The 11,748-nt window shown below is 41.6% G+C and overlaps 1 protein-coding gene across 2 annotated transcripts; it reads left to right on the top strand.

The window, feature by feature from the left end:
• The first annotated feature begins 227 nt into the window (after window positions 1-227).
• On the top strand, window positions 228-11,748 carry LOC129348072 (cGMP-gated cation channel alpha-1-like). 2 transcript variants are annotated; one of them, XM_055007435.1, is made up of 15 exons: window positions 228-498; window positions 1,275-1,365; window positions 2,526-2,591; window positions 2,669-2,722; window positions 2,800-2,913; window positions 2,995-3,099; window positions 4,705-4,811; window positions 5,724-5,898; window positions 6,330-6,466; window positions 7,137-7,309; window positions 8,330-8,455; window positions 9,197-9,349; window positions 9,422-9,653; window positions 9,734-9,909; window positions 9,984-11,748. In XM_055007435.1, the coding sequence occupies exons 2-15, from the start codon at window positions 1,337-1,339 to the stop codon at window positions 10,221-10,223; spliced, it is 1,887 nt and encodes a 628-aa protein (XP_054863410.1). In that variant the 5' UTR covers window positions 228-498; window positions 1,275-1,336; the 3' UTR covers window positions 10,224-11,748. The 2 variants fall into 2 exon arrangements, with proteins under 2 accessions (XP_054863410.1, XP_054863409.1); XM_055007434.1 differs by having other exon boundaries at window positions 1,258-1,365.

Genomic DNA, 11,748 nt, shown 5'->3' with positions numbered 1-11,748 from the left:
TCAAAGATTTTGAGTCATTTAGGACAACTATTGAGTAGTTTTTGACACATTTTCATGTGTTTTGGACATTTTGTGAGTCATTTGGGACAGATTTGGAGTCCCTTTGACAGTTTTGAGGCATTCAGGACATCTGTTGAGTTATTTTTTTACATTTTCTGAGTCACTTTGCCCAAATCTCAGTCCTGTTTGTCACTCAGACTGGTCTGCCGAGGGAGTTTTCCATGGCAGAGGCTGGATGTGGACGTTTCCTGGGCTGCGTTCAGGCTGGATGTGGACGTGATGAAGGCTGGATCAGCATCATCCGTCCTCTAAGCTCTTTATCCTCGTCAGGGTGACAGAGGAGACTCGTCTTCTCGGCTTTCTCTGCCGATGCCGACCTGCCGAGGACTTCAGGTATGTTTCTGAGCGTGTGCGGTCGTTCCTCTGTTTCCATGGTGATGACTCTGATGGACAGTCGGTGGATGCAGTAACCGAAGGTGACAGATCATCAGCAGACAGGTGAGATACTGGAGGCAGGCTGTTCAGACATTACACCTCACATGACGGAAATACTCAGTTAATTAAATCAGGTTTACTCATTCTGAAGGTTCTGAAGCTTCTTCTCCTCAGAAAACACGTCTGCAACACGACTGCATTCTGATGTCACTGTTTGTTTTAAGCTTCCAGTCACTGACATGTCTGATTTTAAAAACAGACATTTTTGGAAGAGTTTAAATAATTTTGGGAACTTTCAATCACATTTGAAAACATTTTAGTCGATTTGGAGGTTGAGTTGTGTTGGTCAACGTTCAAGTTGCCATGGACACGTTTCTAGTCATCATGGACCATTTAAAGACACGTTTCTAGTCATCATGGACCATTTAAAACCATTAATTTTGGACATGTTTCTAGTCATTCTGGGCCATTTAAAGACACGTTTCTCGTCATTCTGCACCATTTAAAGACACGTTTCAAGTCATTCTGGGCCATTTAAAGACACGTTTCTCGTCATTCTGCACCATTTAAAGACACGTTTCTAGTCATTCTGGACCATTTTAAACCATTTTGGACACGTTTAAACCCCTTTGTTGAGTTTTTAATAATTGTGGACATATTTTGAGACGTACTGGACAATGTTTGGGTAATTTAAAGTCTGAACCATTGTGGACCCCTTTTTTTGAAGAGTTTTTGGACAAATTTAAATCATTTGGTATTTATTCATTTTAGATATAATATTGAACCGGTGTTGATTTGTTTGGTTTCTCTCCGTCTCTGTAGCGTCTCCATGGCTAAAGTTGCTCCATTGGCCCCGCCCATCACTGCCAGATTGACTCCGCCCACCATAATTTTGCAGGACATGGAGAAGGCGGAGCCAGCTGACGTCCGGTTAGTCACCACACAAACGTGATGAGTGTTTCAGGACTCAGGGTCCTCAGGTGGCCTTTAGAAGTAACTCAGCTGGTCTAGAAGTCAGCAGTTAATGGATGATCTGAGGTCAGTGATTGGAGGATAAAGACTCCTGGATCTGGAAGGTCCAGTCTCTGGTGGATCAGAACTCCTGGATAGAACTACACTATGAAGACTGAAGAAACAAGAAGCATCAGTCAGGACGATACAAGAACATTTAAAGTTCCTGAAGATCTCCTGGAGTCCAGTTAAATCCATCATTAAGGAATGGAAGGAAGATGGAACATGAATAAATCTGACTAGAGCAGGACGTCCTCAAGACCTGAGAGACTAGAGAGGGAGGCCACCAAGACTCCTATGACTCCTCTGAAGGAGAAAGAGACTAGAGAGGGAGGCTATCAAGACTCCTATGACTCCTCTGAAGGAGTTCCAGCTTCAGACTGTTCATCCAACAACTGTTCTTCACCAGTCAAAGCTTCATGGAGACAAAGAGAAAGACTCTGATGGAAAAAGCTCCAATTAAATCTGGACTAGAGTTCACCAGAAGACATGTGGAGACTCTGAAGACACCTGGAAGAAGGTTCTTTGGTCTGAGGAGACCAGGATGGAGCTTTATGTCCATCAGACGTGATGATATGTTTGATCAAACACTGAACATCATTACAAACACACCATCCCCACTGTGAAGCATGCTGGTGGCAGCATCATAATGAAGCACAGTGGAGGTTAGGGTTTGGGTTTGAACTGTCTTTAAACTGTTTTCTTTTAAAACTACTTTGTGTTTTTGTTGTTTCTATAAATCTGGTTGTGTTGCTGTTGTTTCTATAAACCTGGTTGTGTCGTTGTTTCTATAAATCTGGTTGTGTTGTTTCTATAAACCTGGTTGTGTTGCTGCTGTTTCTATAAATCTGGTTGCGTTGCTGTTGTTTCTATAAACCTGGTTGTGTTGTTGTTTCTATAAACCTGGTTGTGTTGTTTCTATAAACCTGGTTGTGTTGCTGCTGTTTCTATAAATCTGGTTGTGTTGTTGTTTCTATAAATCAGGTTGTGTTGTTGTTTCTAAAAACCTGATTGTGTTGTTGTTTCTATAAATCTGGTTGTGTTGCTGTTTCTATAAACTTGGTTGTGTTGCTTTTCAGGGTTGTCCAGACAGAAACTCCAGCGGTTCTGTTCAACGTCAACAACAGCAACAACAATGAGGACGAGTAAGAAAGCAGCAGACATGAACATGAAGTTTAGATGTTTAAAGGTGAGAATAACACGTTCACCTGATGTCTTCCAGGGAGGAGAAGAAGAAGAAGAAGAAGGAGAAGAAGGAGAGGAAAGAAAAGAAGGAGTAAGAGTCGTCTCAGAAAATAAGACCTTCAGTGGACGAACTCAGAGAGAAAATCTGAACTATCTGTTGTCTTCTAGGAAAGAAAAACAGGACAAGAAGGAGAGAAAGGAGAAGAAGCAGAAGGAGGAGAAAGAGAAAGAAAAAGAAAAGGAGAAGAAGGAAAAAGAGAAAGAGAAGGCCAAGGAGGAGCCGTACGTTCTCATCATTTAAACATTTCTACCATCCATGCTGCAGTTTGATTGATTTTCTCTTTTATTTCTGATTGTTTTCAGTCCTAAGGAGATCACAGTGATCGATCCAGCAGGAAACACCTACTACCACTGGCTGTTCATCATCACTGTTCCTGTCATGTACAACTGGACGCTCATCATCGCCAGGTAACCATGAAACACCGTCCACAGGAACCTTCTAGTCATCATCACCAGGTAACCATGAAACACCGTCCACAGGATACTTCAAGCTCATCATCACCAGGTAACCATGAAACACCGTCCACAGGATACGTCAAGCTCATCATCACCAGGTAACCACGTAACACCGTCCACAGGAACCTGCTAGTCATCATCACCAGGTAACCATGAAATACTGTCCAGAGGAACCTTCTAGTTCATCATTGCCAGGTAACCACGTAACACCGTCCACAGGAACCTGCTAGCTCATCATCGCCAGGTAACCATGAAACACCGTCCACAGGAACCTTCTAGTTCTGCAGATCTGTCACGTAAATGTTCCAGATCAGAAACTAGTTTTAATATCAGACAGGAATTATGGTTTTATTCATTGAAGGTTAGGTTCTGTCCAGACCATCTTGTTCTATGTTAAAAAGTAACTGCCCCCTGAGCTACCAGTCTACCAAAGGACCACATTCATTGGTCAGTTGGGTTCAGGTTCTCCATCCAGACCTTCATATAGTTCCTGCCAGGCTGGTGGAACCTAAACATCACTAGATAGAACCTGTCTTCATTGTGAAGCAGCTAAAGGATCTCAGAAAGCAGAACATGATGCCACGTTCTACAGAGATTCAAGAACAGATGAGGAACAAAGTCATGGATGTTCATCAGTCTGGAAGGTTCCAAAGAGATGTTATCCATACATGGAGAAACATGGAACAGTGGAGAACCTTCAGGAGCGGACCAACCACCAACATTTCTCCAAGAATATCCACATCTAATCCAGGAGGTCACAGAAGAACCCAGAGGAACATCTAAAGATCTGCAGACCTCTCTGGCCTCAGTTAAGGTCCCTCTACATGGTTCCACAATGAGGAAGGAACTCTGGAGGAAATGGATCCATGGAGAGTTAAAGATCAAACCTCTACTGACCTAAAAGATCATAAAGGTTCCTCCAAGACTTTAGGAGAACATACTGTGGACTGATGAGTCAAGGGTGGAACATTTTAGAAGACATGGGTCTCTTACATCTGGAGTAAAACTAAAGAAGAACATGATACCAGCAGTGGAACATGGTGATAGTGAGATGGTTGGAGGACCTGGATGACTGGTCATGAATTCTACTCTATCCGAAGAACCTCCTGGAGAACATCTACCATCAGTTCAGGACCTGAAGCTCAACACTAATGGACCCACAGACCACCAACAAGTCCACCTCTGAGTGGATCATCAAGAACTGAATGAAAGTTCTGGGGTCAAAGTCTGGACTTGAAGATGCTGGTTGAAGACCTTCAAAGATCAGCTGATGATCTAAAACCTTCTAATGTTTCTGAATTAAAACTGTTCTACAGAGAAGAGTGGACCAGCGTTCCTTCATGGATGTAGAAGATGTCTGTGGTCCAGGTTTGACTCGAAGAATCGACCAACCTTCTCCAAAAAGGTCCCAAATTTGTCCCAAGTGAGAGGAATGTGTCGTCCCAGATCAAAACATGGATATGAACGTTCCGAAACATGAAAAACCTGGAAGTTCAAAGTGTTTCTAGCTGCCTGAGTTAAACTTGTGCTGACGTTTGTGTTGTTTTTGTGTTTCAGGGCGTGTTTCGAGGAGCTGCAGACCGACTACCTGGTCTACTGGTTCCTCCTGGACCTCCTGTCCGACCTCGTCTACCTGGGCGACATGGTGTTCAGAACCAGGACCGGTAAAAACCCACAACACACATCCTAGAAGAGCTGTTAGCTGAAATAACGAGGCCTGAGAAAGAACTGATTCATAGATCTGATCTAAAGTCTGAGGTTCTTTCTTCACCCCTTAATAAAACAGGAAACGTCCTCACCATTCAGAAGTAAAACTCTCCAGAACTTCCTGTCTCCACCGTCCTGTTTCCCGTCTTCTCCCCATGTCTCATGCATCCATGTTTTTATATGTTTTGTTAACAGTCAGCTTTTAGACCTCTTCATGCTGTGACATCCATCTTTTCCATGTGTTGGTGCTCTAATATTCAGGAGTTTTATGTTTACTGTGTAAATATTCAGGTTGTTAAAGTTGTGCTGCGTTCTTTTCCAGGTTTCCTGATATTTGGGTTCTTTAAATCCAGGTTTTTGTCATGTTGGTGCAGGGATGTCCTGGTTTATGACAATTTGCTGCATTAATATCCTGCTTTTTTATGTTTATGTGCATTAATGTAACCCACCAAAACACCAAGAACCTGAATATTAATCCACCAAAACACCAAAAACCTGAATATTAATTCACCAAAACATCAAAAACCTGAATATTGACCCACCAAAACATTAAAAAGCTGTTTTGTTCCATTAATATCCAGGTTTCTGATGTTTTGTTCCATTAATATCCAGATTTTTTATGATTTGTTCCGTTAATTTCCAGGTTTTTGATGTTTTGTTCCGTTAATATCCAGATTTCTGATGTTTTGTTCCATTAATATCCAGGTTTTTGATGTTTTGTTCCATTAATATCCAGGTTTCTGATGTTTTGTTCCATTAATATCCAGGTTTTCCACATGGTGCTGCATTAACATCCATGTTTTTGACATGCTAGAAAGTTCACGGGCTCATGTTGTCCTTCTGATTTCCTTCTGTTCATGTTTCTTCAGGTTACCTGGAGCAGGGTTTGCTGGTGAAGGACGAGCTGAAGCTCCGTGAGCGCTACATGAACAGTTTCCAGTTCAAGCTGGACTTGGCCTCCATGGTTCCCACCGATGTTCTGTACGTCGTCTTCGGCCTCAAATACCCGGAGATCCGCCTCAACAAACTGCTGCGATTCAACAGGTACATGCATCACTGATACCTGCTCCCAGGAAAATAATAATGGTTCTAGGTGGTTTCTGGATATTAATGCACCAAAACTTAAAACATTTGGATATTAGTACATTACAATGTCAGAAACCACGATAGTGACCCACCAAAAACCTAAATATTAACACACCAAAACACCAGAAACCTGAATATTAACCCAAGAAAAGACCAACAAACTGAATATTCACTCCCTGAAACATCAAAAACCTGAATATTAACCCAACAAAACACCAAAACCTGAATATTAACCCAAGAAAAAGCCGGCAAACTGGATATTAACTCCCTGAAAGACCAAAACCTTAACATGAACCCACCAGAAGGCCAGCACCCAGGTGTTTGGTGATTGGTTTCATGCCTGGCAGCTCTCTGGTTAGTGTTTCAGACTCTCTGACTCTCTTCATCAGGATGTTGGAGTTCTTCCAGCGGACAGAGACCAGAACCAACTACCCCAACGCTCTTCGTATTTCCAACCTGGTCATGTACATCGTCATCATCATCCACTGGAACGCCTGCCTCTACTACTCCTTCTCCAAGGCCATCGGTGGGTCTTTTATATTATTATTATATTAGAAACTGCAAATAGACACAACTTTCTGTCCCTTTGTGTCTCGTTGGGTTGTTTTATGTCTTGTTTTGTGTTTTCTGTCTTGTTTTGGCTGTTTTGTGTCTCATTTTGGTCGTTTCGTGTCTTGTTTTGGTTGTTTTGTGTCTTGTTGTGGTCATTTCGTGTCTTGTTTTGGTCATTTTGTGTCTTGTTTTGGTTGTTTTGTGTCTCATTTTGGTCATTTTGTGTCTTATTTTGGTTGTTTTCTGTCTTGTTTTGGTCGCTTTGTATCTTGTTTTGTGTCTTGTTTTGGTTGTTTTGTGTCTTATTTTGGTTGTTTTGTGTCTTGCTTTGGTTGTTTTGTGTCTTATTTTGGTCGTTTTGTGTCTTGTTTTGTGTTTTCTGTCTTGTTTTTCTTGCTTTGTGTCTTGTTTTGGTTGTTTTGTGTTTTTTGTCTTGTTTTGGTCATTTCGTGTCTTGTTTTGGTTGTTTTGTGTCTCATTTTGGTCATTTTGTGTCTCTAAGTGCCTTGCTTTTTGTTTTGTGCTGTGTTTTGGTTGATTTGCGTCCCTTTTTTTTGTTTCTACTTCTGTCATGAATCACTTTGGCACAGTTTCCATTCCACTGAGTTTCTAAACGCCTGCATCATCTCCATCTCTGGCTTCAGGTTTTGGTGCCGACAGGTTCGTGTATCCGGACCCGTCGGACCCAGAGTTCGGTCGTCTGGTGAGGAAGTACGCCTACAGCATGTACTGGTCCACGCTGACGCTGACCACCATCGGAGAAACACCGCCCCCTGTGGAGAACTCCGAGTACTTCTTCGTCGTCACGGACTTCTTGGTGGGTGTGACCCTGAAATATCTAAATAAAATTAAACGTCTCAGAAAAATGCTTTAAAAATGTCACACAAATTACAAAACATGGGCAAAAAGTTTAAATAAAAGGTCAAAAATGTAAACAAATAAAAGTAAATGTCAAAGAAATATCAGTAAAATGTTTCCCAAATGTGCACAAAATACGTTCCAAAATATTTATATCTCATTTTATGTTCATAAGTAGTCCAGGAAATCCCACAAAATCCTTTTAGAATTTCAGAAAAATACTATTTGTGTTAAAATAAATCACAAACACCTGAAAAAACGTAAGTTCGAAATAATCCCAAAACATCTGAATATATTAATATTATCTAAATTATAATAATATGAAGAAGTGAAAGAAAGTATAAAATGGCCAAAAATATTTTTTAAAAATCAATAAAGTGTTTCTGTAATGTATGAAAAAATGCTGGAAAAGACTCAACAAAGTTAATAAATTATCCAAAAATATATTTGAATTTCTCACAAATCTGAAAAGAAAGCAACTTTTGATAAAACACAATGCATTTATTTGTTAAAATATTAATGAAAAGTCCCAGAAAGGGAAAGAAACCACCCATCAAAACACCAAAAACCAGAATATTAGCCCACCAAAACACCAAAAACCTGAATATTAACCCACCAAAACACCAAAAACCTGAATATTAACCCAACAAAACACCAAAAACCTGAATATTAAACCAACAAAACACCAAAAACCAGAATATTAAACACCAAAAAACCAAAAACCTGGATATTAAACCAACAAAACACCAAAAACCTGGATATTAACCCACCAAAACACTAGAAAATTGGTTAGTAACCCAACTAAAGGCCAACTAAACCGAATATTAACTGTCTGAAACATCATATTTTATTTGTTTAGTGTCTAGTTTGGAAATCATTTCTCATCAGAAATGGGAAGAAACATGATTCTACTTCCCAATGAATTGAAATGTGTTGATAAATGTGTGAAGAAGCAGGTTTGTGCTGCTTCGTTCTTCAGGTCGGCGTCTTGATCTTCGCCACCATCGTCGGTAACGTCGGCTCCATGATCACCAACATGAACGCTGCCAGAGCCGACTTCCAGGCTCGCATCGACGCCATCAAGCAGTACATGAGCTTCCGGAAGGTCAGATGTCATTATCTTTGCTTATTCTCCTGTGGAACTTTTCTTTTCTGCTTGAAAAGGTTTGTTAGAAGGACGCCATGGACTTCTATTGAACTATTTATCCTAGAATGCTGTATTTTTCAATCTCTTGACAAATTTTGAGACATTTTGGACAAATTCTTGGACAAACTTTAAGTCATTTTGGAAAACTTTCAGTTACACCGCACGTTTGGATAAATTCTTGCTGGACTGAACCATTTTCAGTCATTTTGGAAGAACTGTTGGCACATTGGAGACATTTTTTGAGCCATTGTGGACGTATTTAAAACACTTTTGGGTATTCGTTTGAGTCATTGTGGACTATTTTTGAGTCATTTTGGACCAATTTTACCATTTTCACCAATTTTTGAATCATTTTGGGCACACTTCTGGTCATTTTGGACAAATTCTGAGTCATTGTTGACCATTTTTGCCATTTTAGACATGTGTTGAGTCATTTTCGACACACTTTGAATCATTGAGGATGATATTTGAGTCATGTTGGACACATTTATAGTCATTTTTAACATATTTTGAATGATTATTGACCATTTTTGCCATTTTAAACACGTGTTGAGCCATTTTGGACAAGTTTTGAGTCATTTTCAACAAGTTTCCAGTTGGATATTTATTCTGTTGGAGTTTAGAGGGTTGAAATAAAGAACAAATGACTACCAAATCCAAATAGAGTGTTTCCTCAGAGATGTGTCTGTTGCCCTCCAGGTAACCAAGGACCTAGAGAAGCGAGTGATCAAGTGGTTCGACTTCCTGTGGACCAATAAGAAAGCGGTGGACGAGAGGGAGGTGCTGAAGTACCTGCCGGACAAACTGAGGGCTGAGATTGCCATCAACGTCCACCTGGACACGCTGAAGAAGGTCTGCACAGCTTCACGACACTGCTCGCTAGCAGCAGCTCAGAGGGTTTAAAGCTGCTGTTTGGTTCTGCAGGTCCGGATCTTCGCCGACTGCGAGGCCGGGCTGCTGGTGGAGCTGGTTCTGAAGCTGCAGCCGCAGGTCTACAGTCCCGGAGACTACATCTGCAAGAAGGGCGACATCGGCCGCGAGATGTACATCATCAAGGAGGGCAAGCTGGCCGTGGTCGCCGACGATGGCATCAAGCAGTTCGTGGTCCTCAGTGACGGAAGCTACTTCGGCGAGATCAGCATCCTGGCCATCAAGGGTTTGTTATCGTCTAACCAGCACCGTCCGTAACGTCCAAACGCTGCTTCTGATCCCTGAAAGTTGTTCTTTGTCTTTCAGGCAGTAAAGCAGGAAACAGAAGGACAGCGAACATCCGCAGCATCGGCTACTCCGACCTCTTCTGTCTCTCCAAAGACGACCTGATGGAGGCACTGACCGAGTATCCGGATGCCAAGGCCATGCTGGAGGAGAAGGGGAGGCAGATCCTGATGAAGGACGGGCTGCTGGACCTGGAGGTACGATCACACGATCTCACACAGGTGAGTCGCCGAGTGGAGCCGCTGACATCAGAGCTGATGTCGTCCTGCAGGTGGCGGCGCAGGGTCCCGACCCGAAGGAGATCGAGGAGAAGGTGGACTGCATGACGGGAACGCTGGACGTCCTGCAGACCCGCTACGCCCGACTGCTGGCCGAGCACGAGGCCACGCACAGCAAGCTCAAACACCGAGTCACCCGGCTGGAGATGAAGATGGCGCCGCCGCCGAGGGCCGACCAGCCGGTGGACGCCCCGCCCCCAGAGACGGAACCCACCAAAGAAGAGAAGAAGTAGAAGAAGAACCAGACCTGGTCCCAAATCACCAAGTTCAGCGTTTGTTCGATTATAAAGGCAACGTTTCCCAACGTTAGTTTATGAAACCTTCAGGAAACTTTCAGGGAACATTCCCAGCAGGTAGTCTGTCAAACCCTCAGGGAACCTTATGGAGAACTTCTGGGTCTTAAAGGGACCTCTAGGGAACTTTCTGGGAACTATTTACTGTGTTTTAGGGATTGAAAAATGTGATGTGGACCATAACCTCAAACCTTTAGGGAACATTCTCTGAAGTTTGTTTGTGAAACCTTTAGGGAACCTTTGGAGAACATTTCCAGAAGTTAGTTTATGAAACTTTTCAGAAATCTTCTAGGAACTTTCCAAAAGTTAGATTGTGAAACCCTCAGGGAACCTTAATTTAAACTTCAGGGACCTTTTTTTTGTAATTTATTTTTTTATTGACATTCAGAGTCAGATATTCACATTTGATACAGCATATGATATGTACAAGCATCTCAGATCTATTGTCTGCCCTAAAATGCCAAAACAGCGTCTTTTCTGAGCAATGAAAACAAAACAGAATCAAAAAACAAACAGCAACAACAACAGAAAACAAACAAATAGGGAGTGATCTTTCCCGTACATCACAATTATCATTTTGTAATTCAGGGACCTTTTAAGGGAACTGTTTAGTATTTGCTACTGAAAAAATACGATTCCGATCATAAAGCTGAGAACTCGGGGAAACATTCCCAGAACATTCCCTGAAAATTATTTTTAAAAACCATGAGAAGACCTTCAGGGAACCTTCAAAAATACCAAAGGATTCTCAGAACGTTCTAGTAACTATGTACTTTTATTGTTAGGTACTAAAAAAAAAGCAGAGAACCTTCAAAAGATGCCCAAAACTTTGTGAAGAAACAGTTTGCCCCATTTATGATTCTCCTTTAGGTCCTTTAGAATAATTCTAAAGCCGTCAGGGAACATTCCCTCAAAGTTCCCAGAAGGTGCTTTTTGAAACCTTCAGGATCTTCAGGGAACCTTCAAAAATAGCAAATAGTCCCCAGACTTCTCCTGAATGTTCTTCTGACTATTTAGTAGCTACGTACTGACCATCTTGGAATGTTTCCTAAAGATTCCCTGAAAGCTCTCAGAATGTTCCCTTAAGGTTAGTTGGTGAAACCTTTGGGGAACCGGGACTGACGTCACCAAATTCAAAGTTTGTGCTCAGAGTTTGTTTAAATAAAAAGATAAAAACCCAGATAGTGAAGTTAAAGACGGAGCTTCTGGAGGATAAAGACGTCATTTTATAATATCTCATGTCTGAATGACGTAGCTTTACTGGACCTGAATCTGATGAACGGTTCATATTGTTCAGCATTTTACGCGCATTATTAAATCCACATTTCTGTTTTATCTGGACATTTCTCCAGCTTCTGTTCAGACAGACTGTAGTGTGAAGCTTTAGCATGTAGCTCGCCTGCTTTAGCTAACTGAGCTAACACTATGAATCCAACAGTGAAATAAATAAATATTTTATAAGGAA

This window comes from Amphiprion ocellaris, chromosome 23 (genome assembly GCF_022539595.1).
Source record: "Amphiprion ocellaris isolate individual 3 ecotype Okinawa chromosome 23, ASM2253959v1, whole genome shotgun sequence".
NCBI lineage: Eukaryota > Metazoa > Chordata > Actinopteri > Pomacentridae > Amphiprion > Amphiprion ocellaris.
Note: the sequence above shows the minus strand (reverse complement) of the source record. Positions and strands in the feature narration are given on the sequence as shown.